Source organism: Mchenga conophoros, linkage group LG23 (genome assembly GCF_057382185.1).
Source record: "Mchenga conophoros isolate Kocher_MC1m ecotype Shallow Benthic linkage group LG23, M_conophoros_male_GT1.1, whole genome shotgun sequence".
In the NCBI taxonomy this organism is placed as follows: Eukaryota; Metazoa; Chordata; class Actinopteri; order Cichliformes; family Cichlidae; genus Mchenga; species Mchenga conophoros.
In genome coordinates, this window is record NC_140547.1 from 41,461,097 (window position 1) to 41,478,043 (window position 16,947).

Genomic DNA, 16,947 nt, shown 5'->3' on the forward strand with positions numbered 1-16,947 from the left:
TCTGACCCCCCTCCTTGGAGCTTTGGGGACCAGAACATTACAACCTCCATACCAGACACAGCCAGACAGAATAGTCTTGATGGTGCATCGATAGATATTGGTAAGTATTCTGGAGTCTACGTCAAACACCCTGAACCGCCGCTGAAAGAGCCACTGTTTCACTGCTTTTGTGATCATATCCACTCGATGTGACCAACTCGAATCATTACTGATGTTAATCCCCAGGAACCTGAAGTATCTGACTCCCTTCTCCTCTGTCTCCTTGATGTAAATCAGGGTGTGCCCTCCGCCCTGCAGTTTCCTGTAGTCCACAATGAGCTTCTGTCATGGTCCTGGGTTGTTGACCCAGCTTTTTGTGTTTCCTTTTGGCTTCATCTTGGGTTTGGTGTTTATTCTGTGCTCTGTTTGTGTCCCCGAGTTTGTCTTGTAAAACAGTCTGTGTGTTTCCTGTTTTACTTTCTAGGTCTGCTTCTCGTTATGTCCATTAGTTTCAGCTGTGTCCACCCCTGCATGTCATCTCCTTATTACCTGGTGTGTATTTATAGTGTGTTTGCCTCTGGTCGTCGTCGGCTCGCCTGCGTTTCTCTGTGTAACGCCGTGTAAATCATTGTGTTCTACGGCGCTCGCTGCATCCTCTGTTCTCGGTCCCATGTTCAGGTCTGTTCTTTAGTTTCCTCCAGTTTAGGTCTCGGTTAGCTCCCCACCCTTCTTTGCCTGTTTTTGTCACTGCCACTTCTGTAAATAAATGTCACTATCATCACCAGTCAACTGCCTGCATTTTGGGTCCTTTTCCTTAGTGATGGGCAGATGAAGCTTCATGAAGCACTGAAGCTTTTCATCCAAATGGTTCACTCCAGTGCAAAGCATCTTGAAGCTTCATTTGCTCTAGTAGGACATCTACTGGATGTAAAAATATTAGTTGGCATGAATTGGAAGAGCGTGACCTTTTGCACACAGCCTGTAAATGTCAACAACAAAAGGAGTGTGTAAAACATGTATATTGTAGTGATGGCAGTATACTGTGTATATTTACACTGGCAGTATGGAAAATGATTATTTGGAAATGTTTAAAATGGAAATGATCATTTACTGTGTGGTGGGGTTAGGGTGTGGACAGTAGTTGTGCTTTTGTAACGTTGAGGTTACTCTCATAAACCTCCAAACTGTCTCCAAACTCTCACTAACCGCAACTCTCCATCAAACACCTACATTTTGAATGAAGTCTGAGGGGTTTATATCTCTGTCATAGCTCGCGGCAAAGTTCGAACCACTTCATGAACCAGTGACGTGGTACAGCCGGGCAGCGAGGCTTCAGACGTCATCATTTTCAGCTCCTCCCATAAATGAAGCAAGCCTCGATACGCGCATCGCGGAAACGCCCCCTCAATTACTCGACACAAGCTTCGAAGCCTCGATACAGAACGTCACATCACTACTTTTCCTCCTACACCACACGGCTCGCCCCGGCAGCCGTGACAGCTTCTTGGTCTTGCTGACACTGAACAGTAGGTTTTTGTCTCAACACCATCATATCAGGGCTCTCACCTCTGCTTTGGAAGCAGACTTGACGGTGGTATCATCTGCAAATTTAACTATAGTGTTGGAGCTTTGTGTGGCCTCAGAGTCATGGGTGAACAAGGTGTACAGCATGGGGCTGAATACACATCCTTCGTCAGTGTAGATGACATGGCACTGCCGATCTGTACCACTGTGGTCTGTCTGTGAGGAAGTCAAGATCAAGCTGCATAAGGAGATGATGCTGTGCAGATGCCAAAACTTTATGATGAGCTTGGATGGAATTATAATGTTGAAAGTGGACCTGTAATCAATAAACAGCATCCGCACACATGTGGTGTTATTGTCCAGGTGGAAGAGGGCAGTATGCAGAGCCAGTGCTATGGCAATATCTCTGGATCTATTTGGCCAACTGAAAAGGATCGAGTGTACCAATGTATGCAAACAAACAAGAATGTGATGCAGCTTCTAAGGACAATGGATAAGTATAAACATTGGAAAGAAGAACTCATCAGTTGGTACGTTGAAGTTTCGGTTTCTTTTAGTGTCTCTTCAGATCATCTTTTCATCTGTGTAAGCAAGTGGCTGTACAGGCAGTGCAGAATTATTAGGCAAGTTGTATTTTTGAGGAATAATTTTATTATTGAACAACAACCATGTTCTCAATGAACCCAAAAAACTCATTAATATCAAAGCTGAATGTTTTTGGAAGTAGTTTTTAGTTTGCTTTTAGTTTGAGCTATTTTAGGGGGATATCTGTGTGTGCAGGTGACTATTACTGTGCATAATTATTAGGCAACTTAACAAAAAACAAATATATACCCATTTCAATTATTTATTTTTACCAGTGAAACAATATAACATCTCCACATTCACAAATATACATTTCTGACATTCAAAAACAAAACAAAAACAAATCAGCGACCAATATAGCCACCTTTCTTTGCAAGGACACTCAAAAGCCTGCCATCCATGGATTCTGTCAGTGTTTTGATCTGTTCACCATCAACATTGCGTGCAGCAGCAATCACAGCCTCCCAGACACTGTTCAGAGAGGTGTACTGTTTTGCCTCCTTGTAAATCTCACATTTGATGATGGACCACAGGTTCTCAATGGGGTTCAGATTAGGTGAACAAGGTGGCCATGTCATTAGTTTTTCTTCTTTTATACCCTTTCTTGCCAGCCACGCTGTGGAGTACTTGGACGCGTGTGATGGAGCATTGTCCTGCATGAAAATCATGTTTTTCTTAAAGGATGCAGACTTCTTCCTGTACCACTGTTTGAAGAAGGTGTCTTCCAGAAACTGGCAGTAGGACTGGGAGTTGAGCTTGACTCCATCCTCAACCCGAAAAGGCCCCACAAGCTCATCTTTGATGATACCAGCCCAAACCAGTACTCCACCTCCACCTTGCTGGCGTCTGAGTCGGACTGGAGCTCTCTGCCCTTTACCAATCCAGCCACGGGCCCATCCATCTGGCCCATCAAGACTCACTCTCATTTCATCAGTCCATAAAACCTTAGAAAAACCAGTCTTGAGATATTTCTTGGCCCAGTCTTGACGTTTCAGCTTGTGTGTCTTGTTCAGTGGTGGTCGTCTTTCAGCCTTTCTTACCTTGGCCATGTCTCTGAGTATTGCACACCTTGTGCTTTTGGGCACTCCAGTGATCTTGCAGCTCTGAAATATGGCCAAACTGGTGGCAAGTGGCATCTTGGCAGCTGCACGCTTGACTTTTCTCAGTTCATGGGCAGTTATTTTGCGCCTTGGTTTTTCCACACGCTTCTTGCGACCCTGTTGACTATTTTGAATGAAACGCTTGATTGTTCGATGATCACGCTTCAGAAGCTTTGCAATTTTGAGACTGCTGCATCCCTCTGCAAGATATCTCACTATTTTTGACTTTTCTGAGCCTGTCAAGTCCTTCTTTTGACCCATTTTGCCAAAGGAAAGGACGTTGCCTCATAATTATGCACACCTGATATAGGGTGTTGATGTCATTAGACCACACCCCTTCTCATTACAGAGATGCACATCACCTAATATGCTTAATTGGTAGTAGGCTTTCGAGCCTATACAGCTTGGAGTAAGACAACATGCATGAAGAGGATGATGTGGACAAAATACTCATTTGCCTAATAATTCTGCACTCCCTGTAAAGGAACCCAGACCTTGCTTGCTCAAAACTCAGATTCTACCAAGGTAAGAATAAAAAAAAAATATTATGAAGAAATTCATTTGTATGCATATATTTGAGAATCAGGATACTTTATTAATCCCTAAGGGAATTATGTAACTCGGTGCCATCATGTGTGTGTAAAGCTCTTTTTAGATATTAAAAAGGCTGCATGATTGAATTCCACTGAAGATATTTAGATTTTTAGTAAACATGGCTATACTAAAAAGTGTGGGTGGCAATATATGCTGCAGGATTACTTTTCATACCTGCTGAAATAAAGTGTCAAGAATGCAGTTTAGCAAAAAGACCAAGACCCCCAATGCTTAATAACTGCAGAGATAAAAGAGCATCATATTTTACCTACGAGAGTGGACGAAATTATCTAAATTGTTGCTGTATGACAATAAAAAGTGAAAATGTCTATCTTAGTGTGCCACTTTTTATATAATTTAGCAGGTAGCACTTTTGTAACCATCTTCTTAAACATTAATACAAAGATAACACCCATTAGTCGATACCAAAGGATACAAGTGTTACACCTTAAGAATCTACTTACCAAACCCACCTCTCTGTGCGTGATTTTTTTAAATGCTGTTCATTTACATGACAAAAATATTTTTTCACTTTATTCAAGCAAGCGGAAATTTGGACAATCTCGATTAAAGCTAAATTTGTAACACCTAAAGAATATCTGAAGGTGGAGTTAGCCATGTACTTATGTAACACTTCCCTATATAAAGCTGGCTGCTCTTCAGTTGATAGCATTCAGCTATCACAGCTCCAATCACTAAGCTCTAAACATCTGCCAGAATCCATTTACCAGGTGAGTATTTTACATTTTATTTCAGTAATAATTTCAGAATCTCACAGTATTTGTGAAGGTTAACATATCTTTAAAATGTAATGATGTTGTAGGTGACGTCAGACGCCGGAGATTTTGGCGGAGAAAAAGCAAATGGTAGCATAGAGTTTAACAAAGGTTTTCCAAGCTTCAGTATTACCAAATATACTAATCAATTGTCATATAACTAACAACATCTGTTTTATCATCTCTAACACCCTGGAGGACAACGGGGAGAGTTTAGACGCTCTCCAAGATTACATCGACCGCTGTTTTCAAGATTTAGTAATGCATAAGGCCCAGAGTGCATCTTCCCCGGCCAAAATCGAGACGCCGTCATCGAAGAGAAGTCGCCAGGCAGACTCCCCCGGTACAACATCGCCTGCCGGCAAAGACATTGCAGAAATCCTGGAGTCAATCGACAAGCGATTGTCCAGTTTCGATGCGAGGCTGTCCCTGGTGGAGATTTTACACCGGGAATTTAAATCTCTGAGAGAATCCCTGGAATTCAGCCAGCGGCAGGTGGAAACGCTTGCCGCTGAAAATGCCACGCTACGGGAGTCGGTTAAATCTCTCACCGATAACGTGACCCAGCTAAACATTGAAAATAAAAAAATAAAAGAGTCCGTTATCGATCTACAAGCCCGTAGCATGAGAGATAATCTTGTGTTTTCTGGTATTCCAGAAACTGCCGGAGAGGACGCAGAGGCAACGGTGAAAAACTTCATTAAAATCCACCTGAAGCTGCCGGAGGACACCGTAAAGAACATCGACTTCGATAGAGTACATCGCTTGGGGAGCGCGCGGTCGCGGACCGGGAGACCACGGCCTATTGTGGCCAAATTCAGTCAATTCAAACAGAAGGAACAGGTGAAGAGTCGCGGCAGAGAGCTGAAAGGAACGGACTTCAGCGTGAACGACCAGTTCCCCAAAGAGATCCTGGAACGACGCAAGGTCCTGTTCCCAGTTCGACGTAGCTTTATCCAGAAAGGCTCCCGTGCTGTCATCGCTGTGGACCGGCTCTACGTGGACGGACAGCTGTACCGCGACCCCGGCACCACACCGTGGTTATACTGACTGCACTCCAGATAAGAACCCGCTACACTCTTTTCTTATTCATTCACACTTTCTCCTTTAAAATGTGTTTAACCTAGTAATATCAGTAGGATGTCATAGCAGATATAACACCGTCACCCTCCGTCATTGCTTTAATTGGAATGTTTCCGTTTCGTCTCTTTTTTTTTTGTTGTCGCTCACAGTTCATGTGGTTTCTTTCTTTCTCTTGTCTTTCACTGCTGTGGTCACCTACTTCCCCACTCACCTACAAACAACACCCTCTATTTCTCCATATTTTCACAAGACGATCACGCAAACACATCAGCTCAACGGCAGCACATTCACAACAGCCTCACAGCACGCACAGACTTGCAGGACACATAAGCAAGCCACGCTTGTTCATATTAGTGAATATTCACACACATAGTCAGACTTATGGAGTCTCTCACCACACTTCTTTTTCTCTTTCTATTTACAAACAAGGGATGTTTCCATATTCTCTCCACCTGTCTAAACGAAACACCCAGCATACATCATTAAACATACACGCATAATTAAGGGCATGCTGAGGTTTGTCACATGGAATGTAAATGGAGCTGGCACCAGAGGAAAGAGGTTAAAAATATTTAACCAGCTTAAAAAACTACAGGCAGATGTTGTTTTATTACAAGAAACTCACAAACCTGTCACAGGTTTAAATGAACTTAAAACACCTGAGTTTCCTAACGTGTTTGCAGCCTGTTATAATTCTAGACAACGGGGAGTAGCAATCTTAATACATAAAAATGTTAATTTTACAGTACTCGATACAGTTATAGATCCAGAGGGTAGATTTCTAATTATTAAACTATCAATATTGAACAAAAAACTATGTATTGTTAGTATATATGGTCCAAATGTTGATGAACCCTCATTCTTCCACGGTTTTTTTAGTGCACTCTCTGAACACCTTGATTGTACACTCATTCTTGGCGGTGACCTCAACCTTGGACTAAATGAAGAAATGGATAGGCTCAACACAACAGGAACTCAGCGTAATTGGCAGTCCACAAATATAATCAAACAGTATATGAACGACTTTGGTCTTTGCGATGCATGGCGCTCTCTTCACCCCACCAGTAAGGAATATACTTTTTTCTCGCATGTTCATCACTCTTACTCTCGTCTGGATTATTTTTTGGTCAGCAGCTCACTGCTGTGTGACATTTCAGACACTGAGATTCATCCTATAGCTGTCAGCGATCATGCTCCTGTATCTTTAACACTAATGCACAAGAATAATACTACGCCAAGTAAAAACTGGAGATTTAATATATCACTACTTAAAGATGAAGACTTTATTAAATACTTTAAAAAGGAATGGACTTCATATTTAGACTTTAATGACACTCCCGGAATATCTGCTTCTGTTCTATGGGAAGCAGGAAAAGCTGTGATGAGAGGTAAAATAATTTCTTTCTCATCACACAAAAAGAAAGAAGAAAACAAAAATATTCAGGAATTAGAAAAAAACATCAAATCACTAGAAGAAGCCTACGCGTGCGACCAAGATCAGGAAACATTGAACAAAATACGCAAAACAAAACTAGAATTAAATGAAATTATTAATAAAAAAACACAATTCCTTATACAAAGACTTCGCTTGCAGAATTTTGAACACAGTAACAAATCAGGTCGATTTCTAGCTAACCAGCTAAAAATAAATAAAGAAAAAACAACTATATGTGCTGCTAAAGATTTATCGGGGAACACAATATATGATCCTGGAAGAATAAACAACATTTTTAGGGATTTCTATGAAACTTTATACTCACCACAAATAAACCCATCTAAAAATGAAATTGATCTGTTTCTTGACAACGTAACTCTTCCAAAATTACTAGACAGTCAAGCAATGGAACTGGATTCGCCACTGACGCCAAGTGAACTCCAGGAAGCCCTGATAAGTATGCCCAATAATAAGGCTCCAGGTCCAGACGGCTTCCCTGCAGAATTCTACAAAGAATTCTGGACAATTTTGGCACCAGTATTCCACAGCATGTTGCAGGAAATCGAGGAAAAGGGCAGACTACCACCAAATATGAATTCTGCCAACATTAGTCTCCTGCTAAAACCAGGCAAAGACCCTTTATTTCCCTCAAGCTATCGTCCAATTTCTCTTTTAAATGTAGACCTTAAAATAATCTGCAAAGCTCTCTCAAAGAGATTAGAGAAAATGACCCCCCTCTTAATTCATCCTGACCAAACTGGTTTCATAAAAGGTCGGCACTCCTCAACAAACACTCGTAGATTACTTAATTTAATAGACTACTCATACGATAAAAACATCGAAGCCATAATATTATCTCTAGATGCAGAAAAAGCATTTGACAGAGTTAATTGGAAATTTTTATTCGCAACTTTACACAAATTTGGTTTTGGAAACTCTTTCATAAACTGGATAAGAATATTATACAATTCCCCAACGGCTCGTATCAGAACAAATGACCAGACATCCTCCAGCTTCTGTCTCCTGAGGGGCACCAGACAGGGATGCCCACTCTCCCCCTCACTTTTTGCAATTTTTATCGAACCTCTAGCAGCAGCATTTAGACAGGCTACAACAATTAAGGGCATAAAATGTAAGAACATAGAACATAAAATCAGTCTCTATGCGGATGATGTGTTGCTTTTTCTGCAAAACACACAAACCAACCTCTCTGAGGTAATTACTTTAATAAACTGGTTTTCAAGAGTTTCAGATTATTCAATTAACTGGCCAAAATCTACAGTTCTCCCCATTAACTGCTCCTTCCATAATTCTTCCTCTGCCCCACTGCAATCCGGAAATATTAAATATTTAGGTATTAATGTCTCTCCTAAGCTTTCAGACTTAACTAAACTAAACCACATCCCACTTCTAAAGAAAGTAGAAGGCGATCTGACTAGATGGAAATCTTTACCCATATCACTCATGGGAAGGGTCGCCACTATAAAAATGATGATCTTGCCAAAAATAAATTACTTATTTTTGATGATCCCTAACAAACCATCACAAGATTGGTTCAGATCTCTGGATTCATATATTTCCAAATTCCTTTGGAAAGATAAACCCCCGCGTATTAGCTTAAAAACGCTACAAAGAACCAAGGATAGAGGAGGATTAGATCTGCCTAATTTTCACCAATACTTCTTAGCCAACAGGCTTCAGTTCATCTCAGAATGGTTAAAACATACCTTCTTAGTTGAGCCCTGGCTAGATGTTGAACAGGCACTATGCAAGGATCTAGAGATTTCAGACCTACCATTTATTAGCTCAAACATCAAAAGACATGAATGCTTTAAAAGTATCAACATCAGCTTTTCTCTAACAGCATGGTGGGAGTTTCTAAAAATAACGGAGTCTTCATTAATCCCATGCAAACGTACACCTATCTGGAATAACCCTGACATATTACAAAACAATAATATGATTAATTTCCCAGAATGGAGTTGTAAAGGAATTAAATACTTAGAACATATATTAGAGGGAACAGAATTTATTCCATTTGACAGACTAGTTGAACAATATGGGATCAACAAGACAAGGTTTTTAGAATATCAACAAATTAAATCCATAGTAAAAAAGAAATTTAACCTCAGTCAAGTTGAATTACAAACACCACTAAGTGCGGCACATTTTCTTACTCTTAAATCCCCCAAATTATTATCTAAAATATACAGAACACTTTCTAAATTAGATGAATCAATATCCCTTCCTACTGCAAAGTGGGAAGCAGATTTATCAGTCAACCTAGACCAAAACTTCTGGTCTCAGATTTGCTTAAAAACTTTTAAATTAATTAAAAATCCCAGTCTGCAATTAATACAATACAAAATACTTCATAGAGTGCACTATACAGGTCATCGGATGTTCAAGATGGGCTTTACATCTTCCAACAACTGCTCACACTGTCAAGGCAATACACCAGACAATTACATCCACGCTCTTTGGTTCTGTCCACCAGTGCAAAAGTTTTGGCGCGAGATATGTGAAGACTTATCAAAGTGTCTGAAATGTAACATTCCAACCTCCCCCTTAGTGTGTTTGTTGGGCAGCTTAGATAATATCACTTCAGAAAAGAATATAGCCCATATGATCTTCACCGCCCTATGCATAGCCAAGAAAACAGTCCTCATGAACTGGAAAAATAAAAATAATCTTAATTCTAACCAATATAGAAATTATCTATTAGATTACATTAGTCTTGACACAGCCTCTGCCACCACATTAGATCAATTGCTCTGGGCCCCTTTTATCAGCCCCATCACCTAGTGGGGGTGGGGGGTCATAGTTTGGTCCCGCCTTCACTGTTGTGATTGGTGAGGGGGCAGGGACAGGCTTAGGGCGTCGGGGGGTTCCCCGGAGGCATCTTCCTTGGGGGGCTCAACCCGGGGTAGCGGTCACGTCCGGTTGAGGGCTCTGTTGGCTCTCAGGTGACTGTTTCCTCGCGGCTGCGTGCAGCGGGGCTAGGGGAGGGTCTGTGCTGACGGACGTGGGTTACTGACCTGGCAACCTGGCTGCCCCTGGGTGGGTCCGGGATGGGCGTGAGGTTCTGGGGGCGCTCCGTCTCTGGGCTGGGGCCCGGGCCGGGCCTCGGGGGCTTGGGTCCTGGTTGGTGTGTTGCCGGGGTTGTGGGCGGGTGGGTGCATGGGGGCCCGGCCCTGGAGCAGGGTGCCGCCGGTGCGTCGAGCCGCCTGGGGGGCTCTTCAACTGGTGGGGGGGATGGTCACATCTTGCAGGAGCTTTCTTCTCTTCAGGAACTCTCTGCAGGAGGGGGAGATACAGGAGAGGTGGAGGAAGATCTCAGCCTGGGCGTTTACCGTCTTATGTAGTCTGGAAGATGTGTGGTTGGTGGGGTGGGTGCAGTTTTCTCTGTGGTGGGGTTGGGTGGACTGTCCAGGGCTCTGTGGAGCCGGGGGGCGCTACTGCACTGGGCCCCGGTCTGATGGGCCTGGGCCCCCCTTCCCTGGCGGGTCGCGGAGGGTGGGAGTGCCTACTGGGGTCAGCGGGGGAGCTGGCCCCAGGGAGGGGTTACCTGCCCCTCCCTTCCTTCCCTCCCCATCTCCAGCTGCCTCCCTCTTCCCGCTCCTCCACAACCACCCACACATGCAGGGCCTTGGAGTAGGGGTATGTCACCAGGGTGCAGAGGAGGCTACCCCCCCCCCCCCCCCCCTGTCCCCTTCTGGCTGCCTCTGCCTCAATTTTATCCCACAACTTAGACATTCACATTATTCACACTCTCATTACACATACATATAGGATCTTGGGGGTGGGCACAATCACGGAGTCCAAATCACCATCAGGGTGTATACCTCACCCCTGACGTCGTTGCCCACCTCTCAATTTTAAATACACTTAGTCATTGAGGGTTAGCAGGAGGGACTATGCGCTTACCTGCTGCTCCTTGGCAGGTAGCTCCATGCCCTCCTGGGTTTTAATTGCACCTTAGAACACATATGCATCAACACTACAATGAGCGGGTGGAGGGAGGTTTGGAGTCTTCTCCCACCCCCATTCTCTGCGGCCTGCTGGAGCGGGAGGGCTAGTAGGAGGAGTTGGCCGTCCGACTGCGGTCTGGGGTGTGGGGCCTCCCTGCTGCTGCGGAGTCGGGGTGGTCTGCCTCTCCCCACCGCAGGGAAAAGGGTAACACCACCTGGGTCTGGGTGCAATTCCCCCCTCCAGGGGCAAGGGTACCTAGACCCGGTTTGTAGAGTACGCTTGGGGAGTGTGATTGTGTGTACAGCGTCTCTTTATGTCTGTCTCCACGTTGGGTGAGTGTGGAGTGAGTGCATATGAGAGCATGAGGGTGGGAATGGATGTTTGTATCTGTGTGTGCCTGTATGTCTGTGTCTATATGTCAGGTTGGGTATCAGACGCCACCTCTCTGGGGACACCTCAGGCCCTCCAAGGTTTGGAGGCCTATCTCCACCCACCACCACTTCCCCTGCCGGTGGCGGACTGCCTCAGGTGTCGGTGTGTTGGTGGTTCTTTGTGTCTGGGGGTGGGCGTCCGGGTACACACCGGCTCACTCCTTGGCGGCCGCTTGTCGGGGCCTGGGGCCTGGGGCTCGCTCGGGCCCCTTTGGAGGTGGGGTGCCCCCGGCCTCTCGGCCTAGGGCTCGGTCACTCAGGCGCAGCTGGGGGCCGGCGGAGCTCACGGGCGCGTCACTGCAACTCCCCCTGACTTCTGCTCCGCGGCTGCTGGGCGAGCCCTCATCTGGGACTCTCCTCAGCTCTTACTGGGACAGTGGCGCGGCTGCCCCTCTGTTGGTCTTCCATGGTCTCTTGTGTTCTGGGGGCCTCTGGATGTCTGGAGTTTTGATCTCCTCCATACCCGCTTCACACCCTGGAGGACGGGGCTGTGGCCCCCCCACACTCCCTAGCAGATCATTACATGGAGAAACCTTTGGAATGCAAGCATGCTGATCCACACAGGTATGCACACATGGGTATTCACAGACACGGACTAAAGCTTTCTTGGCTGCTGCCTCAAAGCACACTGTGCGCTGTCTATCTTGCGTGCTGCACAATATCGTTTATTATTTAGTAAATATTGATATCTATGACTAGCTAGTTTATTGTGATGGTGCTTTGTTTTCTCTATTATTATGTTGCTCTTTGTTGTTTGCTGTCTCCTCTGTTTGTTTTTTTTGTTTGTTTGTTTGTTTGTTTTTTTCTCCATACAGGTGACCCAGGAGTTCTTTTTTTTTTTTTTCTCTCTCTTCCCCCCCCCTTCTCACAGTCTCTTCTCCTCTTTGGTTTTCTTTCTTTCTCTCCCCCTCTCTCTCTCATTCATTCCCCCTGTCCTATTTATTTAAAAAAAAAAAAAAAAAAAATGACAAAGGATGAACTGAAGCTCTGCCATCACGTAATGTCGCATACTGCTGTTTCTGATGTCATTTAAGAAAAAATAAAAATAAAAAAAAATAAAATAAAATGTAATTCTTAAAACCCCCAGAAATCACTTATTTTTTTCTTTCTTTCTTTTTATTGCACCTAAAAGCATAATTTTGTGGTGTTTTGATTTGTTTTTTGACAATGGAAACTGTTGTTTAAAATTCTTTAACCTTGCCACAATCAGATGCAGGTCAATTGCCTGTTCATGAACATTTTTCTAAATCTTTGTGCAAGCGACTATTTTCATATATATTGTAAAATGAAGATCCCAGATATTTTAAAAGCTGATCTAATTATGATATTTGTACTGAACACTACACATTTTAATGCTGTATCTAAAACATTCTCCTGCCTCTACCATAAAACAGTTGAAGCAGTCTTTCAATCTAACCTTCATATTTAGGAAAGCTACAAAACATGTAGTTATGCTATGAGAGAAAGGTTTTGAGAGTGTGAAGAGAAAAACACTGTATTGTGTTTATTTAAAATATTTGTAGTTATCTGTGTTTTTGCCTCTTTCCCTCCATCTGACAGCTGAGATAGGCTACAGTTAGATATGTGGTCAAAAATGGATTATTATTAGAAATAATCACTCTTCAGGTTTGAATCCTGTGGTTAAACACAGGATGAAGAAGCTCATCATTGATGTGGATGCTGGGGTGGATGATGCTATTGCCATCATGATGGCCCTCTCCACACCTGATGTGGAAGTTTTGGGGATCACCTGCTGCTATGGCAACACGTCTGTGGAGAATGTCCTCAGAAATGTCCTTCGTGTCCTGAAAGTCTGCGACAGGCTGGACGTAAGTTTGTGTCACGCTGTAAGAGAGCCCTTCTACACGAATTCGTAGATATGTTCTTACATCCAGCATATAATACTCATACAGATTCCAGTGTACCGTGGCTGCTCAAAGCCTTTGGTGGACCATGAAAACCATGCAGATAATTTCTTTGGATCAGACGGGTTTGGGGACGTTCCAGATCCACACGCACCAAGCCTGGATCTGGTGCAGCAGAAAAAAGCCAAACAGGCCATTATTGACCTTGTGAACGCAAATGATAAAGAGGTGAGTGTCTGCACCATTAAGCTTCTTACATGAATGAAAATTACTTTTTGTAAATGGTTTGTGGTTCTGATCAAATGTTTTATTTAAAGGCCCAGTCACCGATTATTTCAGCAGACATGCCTTGAAGTCTTCCTAAAAAATATGTTGACATTTAGCTGAAAATTGTTGAACTCCCACAGATGAAATTGCATCACTTGACTAATAAAAACTTGTTTTACCCAGAGCTAATGATTTAATTGCTTTTTCATGGTGACCAGTAAAAATGGATGTAGACACAATGATATCATCTGTTGGTTATGGATTGCAAAGGGTACAATGCACTTGATGTGAAAGAAGCCAACTCGTTGCGAAGTATCACAAAGTTGCCAAACACACATAAAAAAGCATAACTTGAAGCTTTAATGCAGTTTAAATTGGGAAGTCGTAAAAATTATCTGTCAATTTTCATCAAGTTTCAAGTGCTTAATAGACAAACTGCACCACTGGGCCAACCAAACCAGTTTAATTCTCAATTCATTCTAAACACATTTATAAATGATAATTCTTTAAAAAACTTTTCAAGGAAAATTATTATTTTACAACTGAGGGTTTGTTTTCAGCTCAAAGGTTGGTTAGGAGGCAATAAAATCATCAATTCAACTCTGTCTCCTGCCTCCAGGTGATCCTCATATCCACTGCCCCCCTCATGAACCTGGCTGCAGCAGTGCAGTTGGACCCTTCCTTGCCTAAAAAGCTTAAGGCGCTCTACATCATGGGGGGAACCATTGAAGGTGGTCTCCTCACAGAGTATTTCCTCTGTCTCTCATTATCCATTCGTGATTTTAGTCTTATAAATATCTGATATATATGAGAATGAGTGTGTGACTGTGCTTGTTTCTGTGTGCAGCCAGGGGTAACATCACAATATGTGGAGAGTTTAACTTTGTGTGTGACCCAGAGGCTGCTTACATCGTGTTGGACCGCTACACATGCCCAACCTACATCGCTACCTGGGAGTTCACCTGCTGGAACTGCCTGCCATGGGTGAGGAGGGAAACAAGCTGAACGAGGGCTTCAGTTCTGTTCCAATGAATAATGTCTGAACAGTTTTAAAGTTTGAAAGGATCTCTGCTAACACTGAGTTTGTGTATAAAGTGGTATTTGAAAATATCTTACAGTCTTTTTTTCCCTTAGTCTTTCTGTGACACCTAGTTATCTGTACATACTGAAAAATCAGACGGTTGGCGAATTCAGCTTATTTAGCAGAGGCAACGGCCCATTTGTCTCATCTTTTTCCTTCACAGTCCGAAGATGTACTTGGGCTACTCCACTCTTACCCTTCTCTCTTTGGGGATGTGCCCTCGCGTACTAATGTCTGTGAACATGATATCAATGTTGGTGATGCAACCCCAATCAAACAGCATGCGTACCGCTGTCCCATGGGAAAGTGCGAGGTGATGAAGAAGGAAGTCAGTTATTTAGTGGAGAACGGTTTGGCACAACCAAGCCACAGCCCTTGGAGCTCCCCGTGTTTACGTGTCTGATGGCACCCCACGTTTCTGCACCGACTACCGGAAGGTAAATGCAGTGACTGTCTCTGATTCTTTTCCACTTCCTCGTAATGAGGATTGCATTGACAATATAGGTCCTGCCAAATACATTTCCAAACTGGACCTTCTTAATGGGTATTGGCAGGTGCCTCTGACCTCCAGAGCCTCCGACATTTCTGCATTTGTCACACCCGACCATTTCATGCAGTACACCGTGATGGCGTTTGGCATGAAAAATGCTCCAGCCACATTTCAGCGTTTAATGCAGCTGGTGTTGGGGGATGTGCCTCAGTGTAATGTGTGCTTGGATGATGTAGTGATATACACGGACACGTGGGAAGAGCATGTGGCCATCCTACAATCAATGTTTCAGCGATTGGCCGAAGCCTCGTTAACTCTAAATCTCGCTAAGTGTGAGTTTGCCAAAGCGACAGTCACGTACCTGGGAAAGCAGGTGGGTTTTGGGCAGGTTCGCCCGGTGGAGGTAAAAGTCGAGGCTGTCCTCAGCTACCCGGCCCCAACCACTAGGCGGGAGCTAAAGCGGTTCTTGGGCATGACTGGATACAATCGCTGTTTTTGCAAGAACTTTGCAGTAGTTGTGGCCCCTTTGATGAAGCTATGTAGCCCCCAAATCCCTTTTGAGTGGTCAGGGGAATGCCAGCATGCATTTGAGTCTGCAAAATCTCTCCTTTGCAGCACCCCGGTTGAATGTTACATCTGTGAGGCTGTGGGAGTGTGTGGGCGTGGTGTTGTCCTCTCTCTCTCCTCCTCCTTCTTTATTGCCCCTCCCCTGTTTCTCTCTGCCCCTGCCTTCTCCTTTAGGACACACCTGCTGCTCATCTGCCCTCGCTTACCACCAATTACCCTCCAGAGGTGATATAAGCTGGAGGAGAGCAGTGTGGGTGTGGGAGAGGCTTTTGCTGGATTTCCTTTGTGTCGGTCGGTCGAGCAGCGTTGCTGTCTTTTTCTGTTGAATCCTTGTTGTTATCTTAGTTGAAGCAGCCACCATCTCTTTCTGTTGTTACTGCTTTTATGATTATTAGGTTAATTAATTATAATAAAGATTTATTTTGTGTTAAACCCCTCTGCCTGGCGTCCTTTTCATTTCAACCCGGATCCAACTGTTACTGTCCCCCACCCTCTTCGCCTAGCCTTCATGTGGGGGCGTAACGCAGTAATATCCAGAGAAGTAGAATTAAACAAATGAGATAATTTTATTTACCTGCAAATAGTGCGGTTGTTTTAAACCTCTACAGCAGAGGTTCGAGTAGTGTTTTAGAAGACAAGCCAGGTGTGCAGCAAACGCAGTTGTCTGCTGGAGGACAGGCTGCACATGTGAATTTGTCACAGTTTTTTCCTCCTCCTTTTCGTTGCGTTTTTCTCCCAAGTTGGTTTTAGAGTAGGGTCAACTTTTAAAACTGTGTTGTTGTTTTTTAATGCGGGGTTTGTTTTTATTTCTACTGGGCTGGTGCAATATTAGTCCTGCAGGTTTTAGATCTCACCTTGGGTCAACACACCTGAATCACATGATTAGTTCGTTACCAGGCCTCTGGAGAACTGCAGGAGCTAATTTAGCCATTTAAAACAGCTGTGTTGGTTCAAGGACACATCTAAAACCTGCAGGGACACCGGCCCTCGAGGCCTGGAGTTGCCCACCCCTGCCTTAGGGGAATTAGGTCTTTTAGAGGTGCACCGTGTGGATTTGCAGTGAATAAGTTTTATTAAGAGTGATTTTAGTGCCATCAATTATTTCCTGAACTAAAACAATTAGTGCATGCGATAAGTGTTCTGTTGGGCTCGAATTTATTTGGAGTGGATTTGTTTTGTTTTTTTAAAGTAACGAGCA

At 43.7% G+C, this 16,947-nt stretch overlaps 1 protein-coding gene across 2 annotated transcripts; it reads left to right on the forward strand.

Moving 5' to 3' along the window:
- Positions 1-4,458: 4,458 nt before the first annotated feature.
- On the forward strand, positions 4,459-14,763 carry LOC146547874 (inosine-uridine preferring nucleoside hydrolase-like). 2 transcript variants are annotated; one of them, XM_085265540.1, is made up of 6 exons: positions 4,459-4,513; positions 13,131-13,308; positions 13,393-13,572; positions 14,231-14,342; positions 14,459-14,595; positions 14,746-14,763. In XM_085265540.1, exons 2-6 carry the CDS (start codon positions 13,132-13,134, stop codon positions 14,761-14,763), a joined length of 624 nt encoding a protein of 207 aa, XP_085121666.1. In that variant the 5' UTR covers positions 4,459-4,513; position 13,131. The 2 variants fall into 2 exon arrangements, with proteins under 2 accessions (XP_085121666.1, XP_085121665.1); XM_085265539.1 differs by lacking the exon at positions 14,746-14,763 and having other exon boundaries at positions 14,459-14,616.
- Positions 14,764-16,947: the final 2,184 nt, after the last annotated feature.